This window comes from Puma concolor, chromosome C2, assembly GCF_028749965.1.
Source record: "Puma concolor isolate L17-30 chromosome C2, mPumCon1.1.hap2, whole genome shotgun sequence".
In the NCBI taxonomy this organism is placed as follows: domain Eukaryota; kingdom Metazoa; phylum Chordata; class Mammalia; order Carnivora; family Felidae; genus Puma; species Puma concolor.
In genome coordinates this window covers 50,285,294-50,299,508 of record NC_141675.1, presented here as the reverse complement: position 1 = coordinate 50,299,508, position 14,215 = coordinate 50,285,294, and the positions used below count along the sequence as shown (strand labels likewise).

General features: G+C 37.7%; 1 protein-coding gene across 3 annotated transcripts in view; it reads right to left on the bottom strand.

Annotated features, from left to right (window-relative positions):
* The window catches only part of GMPS (guanosine monophosphate synthase), an 80,180-nt gene that overhangs the window by 25,787 nt on the left and 40,178 nt on the right, over positions 1–14,215 (bottom strand). For all 3 annotated transcript variants that reach the window (XM_086674577.1, XM_025913145.2, XM_086674578.1), the window contains exons 5-8: positions 13,724–13,827; positions 8,135–8,328; positions 7,734–7,899; positions 359–510 (exon numbers count right to left, since the gene is read on the bottom strand). In XM_086674577.1, coding sequence (XP_086530703.1) covers positions 359–510; positions 7,734–7,899; positions 8,135–8,328; positions 13,724–13,827 — 616 coding nt within the window. The remainder of the gene's footprint in view (positions 1–358; positions 511–7,733; positions 7,900–8,134; positions 8,329–13,723; positions 13,828–14,215) is intronic.

The window sequence follows — 14,215 nt, the reverse complement described above, 5'->3', positions numbered from 1 at the left end:
AAATCTGCACCAACTCCCAGAAGTAAATTAAGAACATATGCTTTAGAGATTCAAAAAGGTATGCAAACATTCAAAGCCTGAAAAGTAGCCATTGAAATATCCAAAGAACTGAAGTCTAACATCAATTAAAAATATCTATTCTTAAATAGTTAAAACAATAGACTGGCAAAATAAGTAAACATGGTTTTTTAAAACATAAAATAGTTTCACCAATCAGTATAATAGCAACATACACTAAAATTCTTAACCAAAAAAAGAATTAAAATTAGGTAGTAAACTTGGTTATTTGATATAACAAGGAAACAAATAGTAAAATTCACATCAAAAATAGCATACAATGTGGATATCAAAAAGGTACCTTAACAAAAGTATCTCCAATAATTTTTCTTTTCTCTTCAGGACTTGTAGTCATATTTAACGTTTTGCTAATTCTTTTTCGTGGAGTTCTATCTTCATCTGATATTGGTAGAGTTGTTGTCCCATTGTAGAAGGAATGAGCAGCATTTATCACTGAAGGAGAGGGAGAAGCACATTTTACAATAGAACATTTTTAAAAACCATAAATAACAGGTCAAACCACAGAAAGAAAACCTAGATGGATCTTTTGATCACAACTTACCTTGCCTACATATTACAGAACTACCAACAAACCACGATGAACAGTCTCCAGACATAGGCACTCATTAAATTTTGTTCTTTTGAGAATCCTGTGGCATTTAATAATCCAAGGCCATGACATTATAAATTATGGTGGCTGCATTCCCTGTATTCAATGCCCCACCAGAGCAATAAGGAAAAGCTAAAGGAAGAAGCATAGCCCCAAGGGAACTGAAAGCAGTGGTTCATATAGAAGGGTCAAAGTCCTCAGAATTGCACACTGAATTAACTAGTCTCTTGAAAAACTGATGTTTATCAACATATATGTATAGCAATCTCTGGCTGTCCTTTTATTTTTATTTTATTTATTTTTATTTTTTAATTTTTTTTTTAACGTTTATTTATTTTTGAGACAGAGAGAGACAGAGCATGAACAGGGGAGGGGCAGAGAGAGAGGGAGACACAGAATCTGAAACAGGCTCCAGGCTCTGAGCTGTCAGCACAGAGCCCAACGCGGAGCTCGAACTCACGGACCGTGAGATCATGACCTGAGCCGAAGTCGGACGCTTAACCGACCAAGCCACCCAGGCGCCCCTGTCCTTTTATTTTTAAAGAGCAAGATACTTAAAAATTGACTAAGATCTCTACTTGGTAGAAAGGCTGAACAACTGGTGAGTTTCACCGAAATACAGCTGGTCATTTCACTGGGATACAGCCGTGAATTTGTAGCTCTTTCTCTTAAACTGGTTAATTACCCCAGAATAGACACCCTAAATCTCCTGCCTATCAGCATTCTGATAATGGAACACAGAAAGTGGCAAGGAGAGGGAGTAGCCATTCAGTACACAGATTTTTGCTTAATCTTACTGTTTCTACTGTAGAATCTTATTTCTACCCTCAACTATGCCTGGTATTGATATGCCCAAATCCAGAGTGTATTTTATTTAGCCTCTGTAGAGAGTAAATATAGTCTTATGATGTGGAGGGATAGAAGCAGTTTATTCCTGTGTTAAGGAAAAGGATCTCCTTCTCAGGTATTCAACCAATCGGTTTTAGGATCACCCAGAGAACCACACCACACTGGGAAGTCAACCCTGAGCCTCCCCACAAGTCTCAACTTTGTTACCTTCCTCCCCTTAACACCCCTCCCACCAAAGTTTGAGAGTCCTCCATTCTACTATATCAGTTACCAGGGACAGATGCAAGTTTTTGTGAGGATAAAACTTTTACAACTTGGAGGCTCCCTTCAAGAAAAAGAATGAGGAGCACCTGGGTGGCTCAGTCAGTTCAATGTATGACTTCAGCTCAGGTCATGATCTCACAGTTCATGGGTTCGAGCCCCGCTTCAGGGTCTGTGCTGACAGCTCAGAGCCTGCTTCAGATTCTGTGTCTCCCTCTCTGTCTGCCCCTCCCCAGCTCATGCTCTATCTCTCTCTCAAAAACAAGTAAATGTTAAAAAAAAAAAAAAAATTTAAAGAAAAAGAATGAATAACCACAAGGTTTTTTTTTTTTTTTTTAAATCACAAGTTAATATTAGGATGGTTAACACAAACTACACATAGAAATGATTACAAATCACATATATGCCACTAAACCCAAACTAAATGTGTCCCCAACTCAACTTTTTCTTAGCCTAATCCCAAAATGCCTGCAGTCACTTCAACACCATGCAACAAAGCTCAAGTTATGGTGGAAAGACAAAATGAATTAACTACAATTTATTAAAATATCTTACTTGCATCTTTCACAACAATATAGAAATATGTAAAGACACTCCTAGGGTCCATTCCAGGATTTTGGAAAAAGCTTGGCTAGTGAGGCATCCTGGTCAAGAGCCATTAGCTTATCAGAGAAAATCCACATAATCCATTTGCTTTCCACCTTCCAACATTTTGTTACACCATTAGACTGCTATCACCTCCCCTATTCCTTGTCCTGTAGCATTATATTTGTTTTATGCCTGTAATGTTATTTTAGTGAAGCTTCAAAAGAGAAAGAAATAGACTCGTCTTCACTTCGTGTTTAACGACAAGTCTTCATTTTACAGTCAACCTTCTGGCATCAATTCCAACTAATTCAATAATATGCATGGTTTGTATCATTAAAGTATGGACTTGATTTCAATGTAACTACTGATTACACCCTGTTTTTAAAAAGTATTAAAGATATGGGCGCCTGGGTGGCTCAGCTGTTAAGCCTCTGACTTCAGCTCAGGTCATGATCTCACAGTTCATGGATTTGAGCCCCACATTGGGCTCTGTGCTGACAGCGTGGAGCCTGGGGCCTGCTTCAGGCCCTCTCCCTCTCTCTGTCCTTCCTCTGCTCATGGTCACAAACTCTCTCTTGAAAATAATCATTAAAAACAAAAAAAAGTATTAAAGATAGCTACAAACATAAATGCAGTTAAAACCTAAGAAGTTTAGGGGTGTCTGGTGGCTCAGTTAAGCATCTGACTTCGGTTGAGGTCATGATCTCATGGTTCATGAGTTCCAGCCCCATGTCGGGCTCTGTGCTGACAGCTCTGTGCTTTGGCTCTCCCTCTTCTCACCTCCCACCCTCCCCCCACCCCCCCACCCCCCACCCCGCTCATGCTTTGTCTCTCTCTCTCAAAAATAAACATTAAAAAAAAAACTAAAAATTTACTAGTGGACTTAAAAAAAAGGGACCAGGTTCCTCAAAAAGTTAAAAATAGAACTACCCAAAGATCCAGCAACTGCACTACTAGGTATTTATCCAAGGGATATAGGCGTGCTGTTTTGAAGGGGCACGTGCACCCCAATGTTTATAGCAGCGCTATTGACAACAGCCAAAGTATGGAAAGAGCCCAAATGTCCATCAACAGATGAATGGATAAAGAAGATGTGGTATATATAGATATACAATGGAGTATTACTCAGCAATGAAATCTTGCCATTTGCAACAATGTGGATGGAACTAGAGGGTATTATGCTAAGCGAAGTCAGAGAAAGACAAATATCATATGACTTCACCCATATGTGGAATTTAAGATACATAACAGATGAACATAAGGGAAGGGAAGCAAAAAGAATATAAAAACAGGGAGGGGGACAAAACATAAGAGATTCTTAAATACAGAGAACTGAGGGTTACTGGAGGGATAATGGGTGGGAGATGGGCTAAATGGGTAAGGGTCATTAAGAAGGACACTTGTGGGATGAGCAATGGGTGTTACACATAGGGAATGAATCACTGGAATCTACTCCTGAAATCATTATTGTACTATATACTAACTTGGATATAAAATTAAAAAATTAAAAAAATTAAATTAAAAAAAAGTGACTATTAACAAATTAGGCACAGGAGTTAACATATCTCACCATAATAAAGGCCACATACAACAAGCCCACAGTTATATCATACTAGACGGTGTAAAGTTAAGCTTTCCCTCTAAGACCAGAAACAATACAAGGGTGCCCACCCTTATCAATCCTATTCAACATAAGTACTACAAGTCCTAGCTAGAAAAATCAGGCAAGAAAAAGAAATAAAAGATATCAGAATTGGAAAGGAAAAAAAATCAAACTGTCTGGATTTACAGGTAACATGACTTTATATTGAGAAAACCCTAAAGACTGAACCAAAAAACTTAGATCTGATCAATGAATTCAGTAAAGTTGCAAGATACAGAACATACAAAAATCAGTAGTGTCTCTATATGTTAACAACAAATTTTCTTTTTTTTTTTGTTTTTTTTAACGTTTATTTATTTTTGAGACAGAGAGAGACAGAGCATGAATGGGGGACGGCCAGAGAGAGGGAGACACAGAATCCGAAACAGGCTCCAGGCTCTGAGCTGTCAGCACAGAGCCCGACGTGGGGCTCGAACTCACGGATCGCGAGATCATGACCTGAGCCAAAGTCGGCCGCTTAACCGACTGAGCCACCCAGGCGCCCCAACAACAAATTTTCAAAAAAAATAGAGAAATCAATCCCATTTACAACAGTATCAAAAACAGTAATACTTAATTTAACTAAGAAGGTGAAAGATCTCTACTATGAAAACTACAAGATGTTGATTTAAGAAATCAAAGAAGACACAAATGGAAAATTAATGAATAAATGGATTAGAAAAATACTGTTAAAATGTCAATACTACCAAAAGCCATCTACAGATTTAATGCAACCCCTACCAAGAACCCAATGGGTTTTTTTAAACAGAAGTAGAAAAAACACCCCTAAAATATGTGTTAACTACAAAAAACCCCAAATAGCTAAAGAAATCCTGAGAAAGAAGAACAAAGCAGAAGTATCACACTTCCTAATTTCTAGCTATCCTATAAAACTATATTCATCCAAACAGTATATGGTATCAGCATAAAAACAGACAAGACAAAAAACAGAATCAAGAGCCCAGAAATAAACCCAAGCATACACAATCAACTAATATTTGATAAGAGAGCCAGGAATACTCAATAGAGAAAAGACAGTCTGTTCAATAAATGGTGATGGAATATATAAATGTAAAAGAATGAAACTGGACCCCTGCCTTTTACTACTCAGAAAAGTTAACTCAACATAGATTAAAAACCTAAATATATAAGACCTGAAACCATGAAAGAAAACACAGAAATAAAGTTCCTTGACACGGGTCTTGATAATGAATTTTTGCACAGGACCCTTAAAGCACAAGAACAGATCAAAAATGAACAAGTGGGACTATATCCAACTGAAGAACTTCTGCACAACAAAAGAAACCCATCAATAAAGTAAAAACCCACAGGGGTGTCTGGAAGGCTCAGTCAGTTAAACTTCTGACTCTTGATTTCAGCTAAGGTCATGATCTCACAGTCTTGAAATGGAGCCCCGCAGCTTGTCTCCGTGCTGAGCAGATTCTCTGCTGCTTGGGATTCCCTCTCTCCCCCTCTCTCTCTCTGCCCCCCCCCCCCACTCTCTCTCTCTCTCTCAAAATAAACAAACATTAAAAAAAAAAAGAAGGCAACCTACAGAATGAGAAAAAATGTTTGCAAACCATGTATCTGATAAGGGGGGTTAATATCCAAAATATGTAAAGAACTTCTACAATTCAATAGCAAAAACACAAATAACCCAATGAAAAAACAGAGGATCTGAATAGATATTTCTCCAAAGAAGATATACAAAAGGTCAACAGGTACCCAGAAAGAAGCTCAATATCACTAGCTATTAGATAAATGCTAATGAGAACTACAACGAGGTATTACCTCATTCCTGTCAGAATGGCCATTATCAAAAAGACGAGATTAACAAATGCGAGGATGTGGAGAAAAGGGATCCTTGTGCAATGTTGTTAGGATTGTAAATTGGTACAGTCTCTATAGAAGGGAGTTTGGAGGGGGGCGTCTAGGTGGCTCAGTCAGTTGAGCATCCGACTTCAGTTCAGGAAATGATCTCACAGCTCATGAGTTCAAGTCCCACGTCAGGATCTGTGCTGACAGCTCGGAGCCTGGAGCCTGCTTCAGATTCTGTGTCTCTCTTCTCACTCTCTCTGCCCCTAACCCACTCGCATTCTGTCTCTGTCTCTCTCAAAAATAAACAAACATTTAAAAAAAAAAAATTTAAAGAAAAGAGTTTGGAGGATCCTCAAAAAGTTAAAAATAAAACTACCATGCGATCCAGCAATTCTAATTCTGGGATATATCCAAAGGAAATGAAAGCACTCAAAAAGAGATCTGTATTCCCATGTTCATAGCAGCATAACTTCCAATAGCTAAGATATGGAGACAACCTAAGTAAGCGTCCACCAATGGGTAAATAAAGATGTGGTACATATATACAATGGAAAATTATTCATCCATTAAAAAAAACAAGAAAATCCTACCCATTTGTGACAGCATGCATGGACCTTATATGTATTAAGAGAAATAAGTCACACAGAGAAAGACAAATACTGTATGATCTCACTTATATGTTGACTCCAAAAAAACCAAACTCATAGAAAAAGAGATCAGACTTACTATCAGAGGTGGAGGGTGGGAAGAAGGGGAATTGGGAAGAAGGTTAGGTTAAAAGATACAAACTTCCAATTATAAGATGAGTAAGCACTAAGGCTATATTGTACAACATGACAATTATAGCTAATACTGCTGAATAATACACAGAAAAGTTAAGAGTAAATCCTAAGGGTTCATGTCATAAAAATTTTTTTCCTTTTTAATTTTACTGTCCCTATATGAGAAGATGGATATAAACTGGAACTACTGTGATAATCCTTTCAATACATGTAAAATCAAATCATCATGCTATTGTCTTAAACTTACAGTGATGTGTTATCAATGGTTTCTCAAAAAAAAACTAGGAAAAAAGATGACCATACGGGTGGCTGGGTGGCTCAGTCGGTTGAGCGACCGACTTCGGCTCAGGTCATGATCTCACGGTTTGTAAGTTTGAGCACTGCGTTGGGCTCTGTGCTGACAGCTCAGAGCCTGGAGCCTGCTTTGGATTCTGTGTCTCCCCCTCTCTCTGCCCCTCCCCCACTCATGCTCTGTCTCAGAAATAAACATTAAAAAAAAAAAAAAAGATGACCATAGACTCTTCACTCCTCTGTATAAGCCTTTCAGTCTGTAAAATAATCTGTACATCCATACTTGTAGGAAAACTTGAAAATTCTCATCCATAAATAATATTACAGATGGGAAAAGATAACCCAAAAAGAGAAATGAACAGAAGAGAACAAAATGGTAGCTGAAATTTTAGTTACCTGTATATAACATTAGGAATAGTCAACAGTTTTAAAATTTATACTGGGACACCTCTTGAACTGGATACTCATAAATTTTTTTTAAGGTTTTATTTATTTCTGAGAGATAGAAACAAGCATGAGCAGGAGAGGGGCAGAAAGAGGGAGACACAGAACCAGAAGCAGGCTCCAGGCTCTGAGCTGTCAGCACAGAGCCTGAAGCAAGGCTAGAACCCACGAACCGCAAGATCATGACCTGAGCCGAAGTCAGATGCTTAACTAACTGAGCCACCCAGGCGCCCCTTGAACCAGACACTTATAATGTAAATAACATAACTATAAGCTTATTGAGAAACCTGTACTTGGTTAAGGCAATGAGCTCATTCAAACCATAAGGTTAGATTTGATTTGTTAAATAAATCCTCATATATATATTAACTCTTCTGGGGTTCATCAATACCTTTGACCTGAATTCCAAGCTTTTTGAGGGCCTCTTCTACAGACTGGCTTTCTCGTTTTCTCATAAAGCCATTATCAATGTGCACGGCAATGACTTGATCTTGGTTCAAAGCACGATTCAGCAAAGCTGTACAAACTGTTGAGTCAACTCCACCACTGAGTAAAACCTAAAAGGTGAAATTAAAAGAAAAATCAAATTGAGTAAACAAACAAAACTATCAGCTTTAAAAACGCTGCTTTTAGCACAAGTATGTATGGTATTTGGAAAAGCACTCTGAACCAGTGCAACTCACAAAGCATCCCATCACCCAGTCAACATTTAAGGGCTATGGTGATGAAGCCAGTTTTGAGTTCTAACATTACTGAAATAAATTTGTAGACTTCCAGATGTAAATTCCTTACCAAAACTTTTGATGTGCCTACTCTCTCTTTGATCTCTCGAATGCACTCAAGTTCTCTGTTCTGCACAGTGAAGGTCCCACTGCACCCAGCTATATCATAGAGGAAATTCTTCAGTATTACTTTCCCATTTTCTGTAAGGCCAACTTCAGGGTGGAACTGTGCTCCGTATAATTTTTTAGATTCATTTGCTATACCTTTATAAAGAAAATAATCACAAATTAAAATTTTTTTCATGTTGAAGACTCAACTAAGTACCCATAGTAATTCCTCACAATTTCTTCCTCTATAAATGTGAAAACTGATATAAATCAGTGCATTTTTAGCTACAGGAAAAAAAAGACAACACATAAAACAAAAACTACATTGCCACAATTTTTCTTCAAAGGTTTTTATGTATGACAGTGAAATAAGTCCTACAGAGATTATTTCACAGTACTTTCAACTTCTCCACCCAGATTACTTTGTCTACATAATACAATGATAACTCAATTTTTTAAAATCTTTTAATGTTTATTTTTGAGAGAGAGAAAGAGAGACAGAGCATGAGTGGGGGAGGGGCAGAGAGAGACAGAATCTGAAGCAGGCTCCAAGCTCTGAGCTGTTAGCACAGAGCCCAATGCAGGGCTCGAACTCGTGAACTGTGAGATCATGACGTGAGCCGAAGTCAGACGCTTAACAAACTGAGCCACCCAGGCACCCCAATGATAACTCAATTTTGGCTCTCGGTCCCACGTAGCTTTCATATGCAATGTGCAGCTACCAACTTTACGTATTAGGCCTGTCAGAATATTCTAAGTACTCCTTTCTTAGATATTATTAGCTGCAGATATAACTTCATGGACTTGGCTAACGTGTTTCTGAAATTACTGACTGCCTATTAAGCAACAGGTGTTAGGCTTAATGTTTTACATGTGCATGCATTACCCCTGTTTATGGCTCTGAGATATCAAGAAATGTACAGCTAAGTAAGTAGTTAAATCAGGTCTAGCAGGCTCCCAAACTTATACTCATTCTACTATACCAACGAACTTCACATTTTCTTTACTTGGGTTCTATCCTAGGACACCATTCTCTGTTGGTTCATTGCTGATTTCACTGTTCCTTCTTAATCTTTGTTGGTTCCTCCTCATCTTATTCATCTCTACAAATGAAAGTTGCCCAGTACTGAGCACTTAAATCTCTTCTCTATATGTGGAGTGATCTATCACTCTCACGGCTCTAAATTCTACCCGTATGATGGTATACTCCCAAATTTATGCCTCAAGCCCAATTTTCTACTCTACAGTCTAGACCTACATATACAAATGTCTACTCATACCTTTATTTCTATGATTAATAAGGCATCTTGAATTTAATACACAAATCCACATGACTGCATTCTTACCCATCAGGTAAACAAAAACTTCACCTTTCTGGATACTCAGGTCATAAAACTTGGGAGTTAAAGCCCAATTATACCCTTTTTTCCCCACTCCACATGTAATCCAACAGCAATTCCTTTGTCTCTCCTTTCAAAACCTATCAGAACCCAGTCTTGCTTCCAGTATCCAGTCCAGCATGTAAGAACCTGAAGGACACTGCTCTGTCCTAACAATAAACAGAAAGTTAACCACTGCCCTTGGAAAGACTGCAGATGAACACAGAGAATCATAACTTACCATAGCAGAAACCCATGAGTGCAAACATCCACAAGAACCACTGCTGAGGTAGGGAAACTTAAACTATAGTCAATGAATTGCTTAGAGATTCAGTGTGAAAATCTGAGAGAGAAAAATTCCAAGAGTACCCATTCATCACGGGCCCTGACACTTTTGTGAATCTTACCTCCAGGAGACTGACTAAGCTCTCAAAGTAAATGTCAGGGAGAGGGAAAAAGAAACCATTTTAAAATATACCAGGACATTCTGTTCTTCTTAACTAGGTCTATCTACTCTCAGGAGAAACTAATTAATCCACTTAAAGAGTTAGCTTTCTATCAGAGACCACTGACCTGCTAGAAGGGAAATCACCAAATCCAGCCCACTCTAGTCATCACATTCCATCTAACAGTGAGAAAAAACTGAGTACTTGTGAACTCCACAGCCCAGGGACCCAGGCTTACTAAAAAACTGAGAGCTACTCTTCCTATCCCCACACCTTACCATCACATACTAAAAGCCTATTTACAACAATTCCTTTTAACTAGTACATCATGCATGACAATCAAAACAAACAAAAAATTACAAGGCATCCTAAAGGCAAAGAACACAGTTCAAAGAGATACCATAAGCATCAGAACCAGATACCCAGACTAAGATATGGCAGGGATGTTGGAATGATCAGATCAGGCTTTAAAACAATTAGGATTGGGACGCCTGGGTAGCTCAGTCAGTTAAGCGTCTGACTTCGGCTCAGGTTAAGAACTCATGGTTTCTGAGTTCTAGCCCAACATCAGGCTCTGTCTCCCTCTCTCTGCTCCTCCCTCCATCACTCTTTCTCTCAAAAATAAATAAACATTTAAAAAAAAACTGTGATTAAGCAGCTAAGACTAATGGATAAAGCAGACAGCATGCAAAAACAAATGGGTAATGTAAGCAAAGGGATGGAAAGTCTAAGAAGGGATCAAAAAAAAAAGCTAGGATAAAAAGCACTGTTAACAAAAATGAAGAATGCCTTTGATGGGTTTATTAGTTGACCAGACAGAGCTGAGGAAAGAAGCTCTCAGCTACAGGATATCTCAATAGAAATAACCAAAACTGAACAACAATGAGAAAAAACACTGAAAAAAACAGAATGAAAATAAAAGGCATGCAGGTTGAGAAAGAAGAAATAAAACTGTCTTTGTTCACAGATGACATGATCATCTATACAGAAAATCCTAAAAAATCCACAGAAAAACACTAGAAGTAATAAGCGATCATAGCAGGGTTGCAGGATCTAAGGTTGATACACAAAAGTTCACTGCCTTCCTACACATCAACAATGAACAAGTGGAACTTGAAATTGAAAATACAATTAGCACCCAAATAAATGAAATACTTGGTATAAATCTAACAAAGTACATACAAGATCTATGCGAGAAACCAGTAACTGTTGACCACTTGTACCTCTCCCACACTGTACCTTACACTCCCCTCTCCTAATTGCTACAATTGACTCCTAAGTGATCCCCCTACTCCTACATTTGACCCATTCCTCTTTGCTCTTCATTGTAGCCAAGGTAAGCCTAAAATTAGATTCAGTTTCTCCTTTGTTCAAAACTCTACCTCGCTATGAGTAAAGCCAAAAAGCTCATAGTGGTCTCAAAGGGTCTGTGTTCTGGTCCCCCAAACACCTCCCTCATCTCACCTCTACCACTCTCCCCCAGGCTTCTTCTGCTCCAACCACATAGTCTCCTTGCTGTTCCTCAAACAAGGTCCCATCCCAGGAGCTTGGTACTACTATCTCCTCTTCCCCCAACTATCTAGAAGGGTCACACTTCCTTCATGCCCAGTATCATTTTATAGGAATACCCTCCCTGAATATCCTGCAGAAAACAGTAACAACCCTAATCACACATATTCTGCAACACTCCTCTCTTCCCTGTATTTTTTCAATGCACTTACACACCGTCTGACACTTGACATATTCTGTATTTGTGTATTGTCTGTCCCATCCCTCCTCCCAACTAGAATGTTAAACAGAGACTTTTGTCCAGTTTGTTCATTACTCTGTCCTTGGCACCTAGAACCGTGACTGGCACAAAGTAGGTATACAAGTATTTGTTGAATGAAAAAAATACATAAGCCATCTAACACTGTTGATCTTTTATATTAAATAAAAACATTTCAAGACGAAAACCATTATCAATCATTTCTATGTTAATGTACTAGTCTAATTAACTAATTGCAGGCAGAATACTCAATTCAGTTTATCCATGACAAATCTTTTCTTCAACTTACTGTTTAAGCGTGGCATTTCAAACAATAACTTTACTGATAAACCCATTTTCTACTTACTTCTAGGATTGATAATTATTTACATAACAACTAACCAAGTAAGCATGTCAAAAATCACAAACTGCCAGAAAATCAATTCCTCTTCCTCAGAAAAGTCAAGAATAAAAATGGGTTTAAAGCAAAGATTGGTAAAATTTCTACAAAGGGCTAAATAGTAAAAATTTTAGGCCCTTAGGGATACATGCATACATGGGACACAATCCCTGCCTTTTATTATAACTCTTTAATAACAATAAACATCATTTTTAGGTCCTGAACATACAGAAACAGACTACAGAACACAGTTTACCAATCCTGGCTCAGAGAAATGTCCTGAGTGCTTAGTCTGATGTTTTGCAAATATCCATGTACACCTAAGGAAGGCATTTAAAAACCCAATTATGAATAAGGCACAACAGAAAAACAGACCATTCTCCAATTTTTCCTGAGCTCTAAAAGCAGTATCTTGCATCTGGAGAACTTTTATTAGAATGAACATTTTTTATTAACACCCAAAAAACAAATAATCCAGTGAAGAAATGGGCAAAAGACATGAAGAGGCACTTCTCCAAAGAAGACATCCAGATGGCTAACCGACACATGAAAAAATGCTCAACATCTCATCATCAGGGAAATACAAATCAAAACCACAATGAGATACCACCTCCCACTGGTTAGAATGGCTAACATTAACAACTCAGGCAACAACAGATGTTGGTAAGGATGCGGAAAGAGAAGATCTCTTGCGCTGCTGGTGGGAACGCAAACTGGTGTAGCCACTCTGGAAAAGGGCATGGAGGTTCCTCAAAAAATTAAAAATAGAACTACCCTACGACCCAGCAATTGCACTACTAGGTATTTATCCAAGGGATACAGGTGTGCTGTTTCAAAGGGGCACATGCACCCCAATGTTTATAGCAGCACTATCAACAATAGCCAAAGTACAGAAAGAGTCCAAATGTTCATCAACAGATGAATGGATAAAGATGTAGTCTATACACACACACACACACACACACACACACACACACGAGTATTACACGGCAATCAAAAAAATGAAATCTTGCCATTTGCAACTATATGGATGGAACTGGAGGGTATTATGTTAAGCAAAATTAGAGAAAGACAAACATCATATGACTTCACTCATATGAGGAATTTAAGATACTAAACAGATGAACATAAGGGAAGGGAAGCAAAAATAATATAAAAACAGGGAGGGGGACAAAACAGAAGAGACTCTTAAATATAGAGAACAGAGGGTTACTGGAGGGGTTGTGGGAGGGGAGATGGGCTAAATGGGTAAGCAGCATTAAGGAATCTACTCCTGAAATCATTGTTGTACTATATGCTAACTTGGATGTAAACAGTAAGTAAATTCTATAAATTAATTAATTAATTTTAAAAAATGAATGAATTAACGAACATTTTTTTTAAGTATTTCAGAGCAAACCAGTAAGTAACGTCTAAATAATCTAATATTGAATTCCCTTCATAAATTAATGGTCAATTTTATGACATTTACAATAACTCTTAAAAAAATCTTTTTGAGTACCTCATACAGAAACATATTTTTAGACTTTTCAGATAAGGTTTTTTGAAATGAGATCTGCAAAGGTTTAAAAATTTTCACCTGCCACAATGTTCCCAGAACGTGCCACAACCTTGAATCCATCAGCTACTTTGTCTACACTATCTCCGTGGGTAAGCAAAACAATTTCTTCCTTCTGAAGGCCCCTAAACATACAAAAAATAAAACACAACATACAAATATCTTAGAGACATGATCAATGAGACCTTATGCTTTATTTTTCAGCTTTATTGAAATGTAACTGACATGACATTGTGTAAGTTAAAGATATACAACCTGATGATCTGATATACACATGTATTATGAAATAATTACCACAATAAGGTTAGTTAACACATATCATTTAGCATAGGTACCATTTTTTTCATCTATTTAAGATCTACTCTCTTAGCAACTTTCAAGTATACAATACTGTGTTAACTGTAGTCATCATCCCTGAACATTAGATCCCGAGAACTTACTCATCTTATCACTAAAGTTTGTTTTTTCCCTTTAGAAATACTAGCTCACCATACATGTAAATCAAAAAATTTA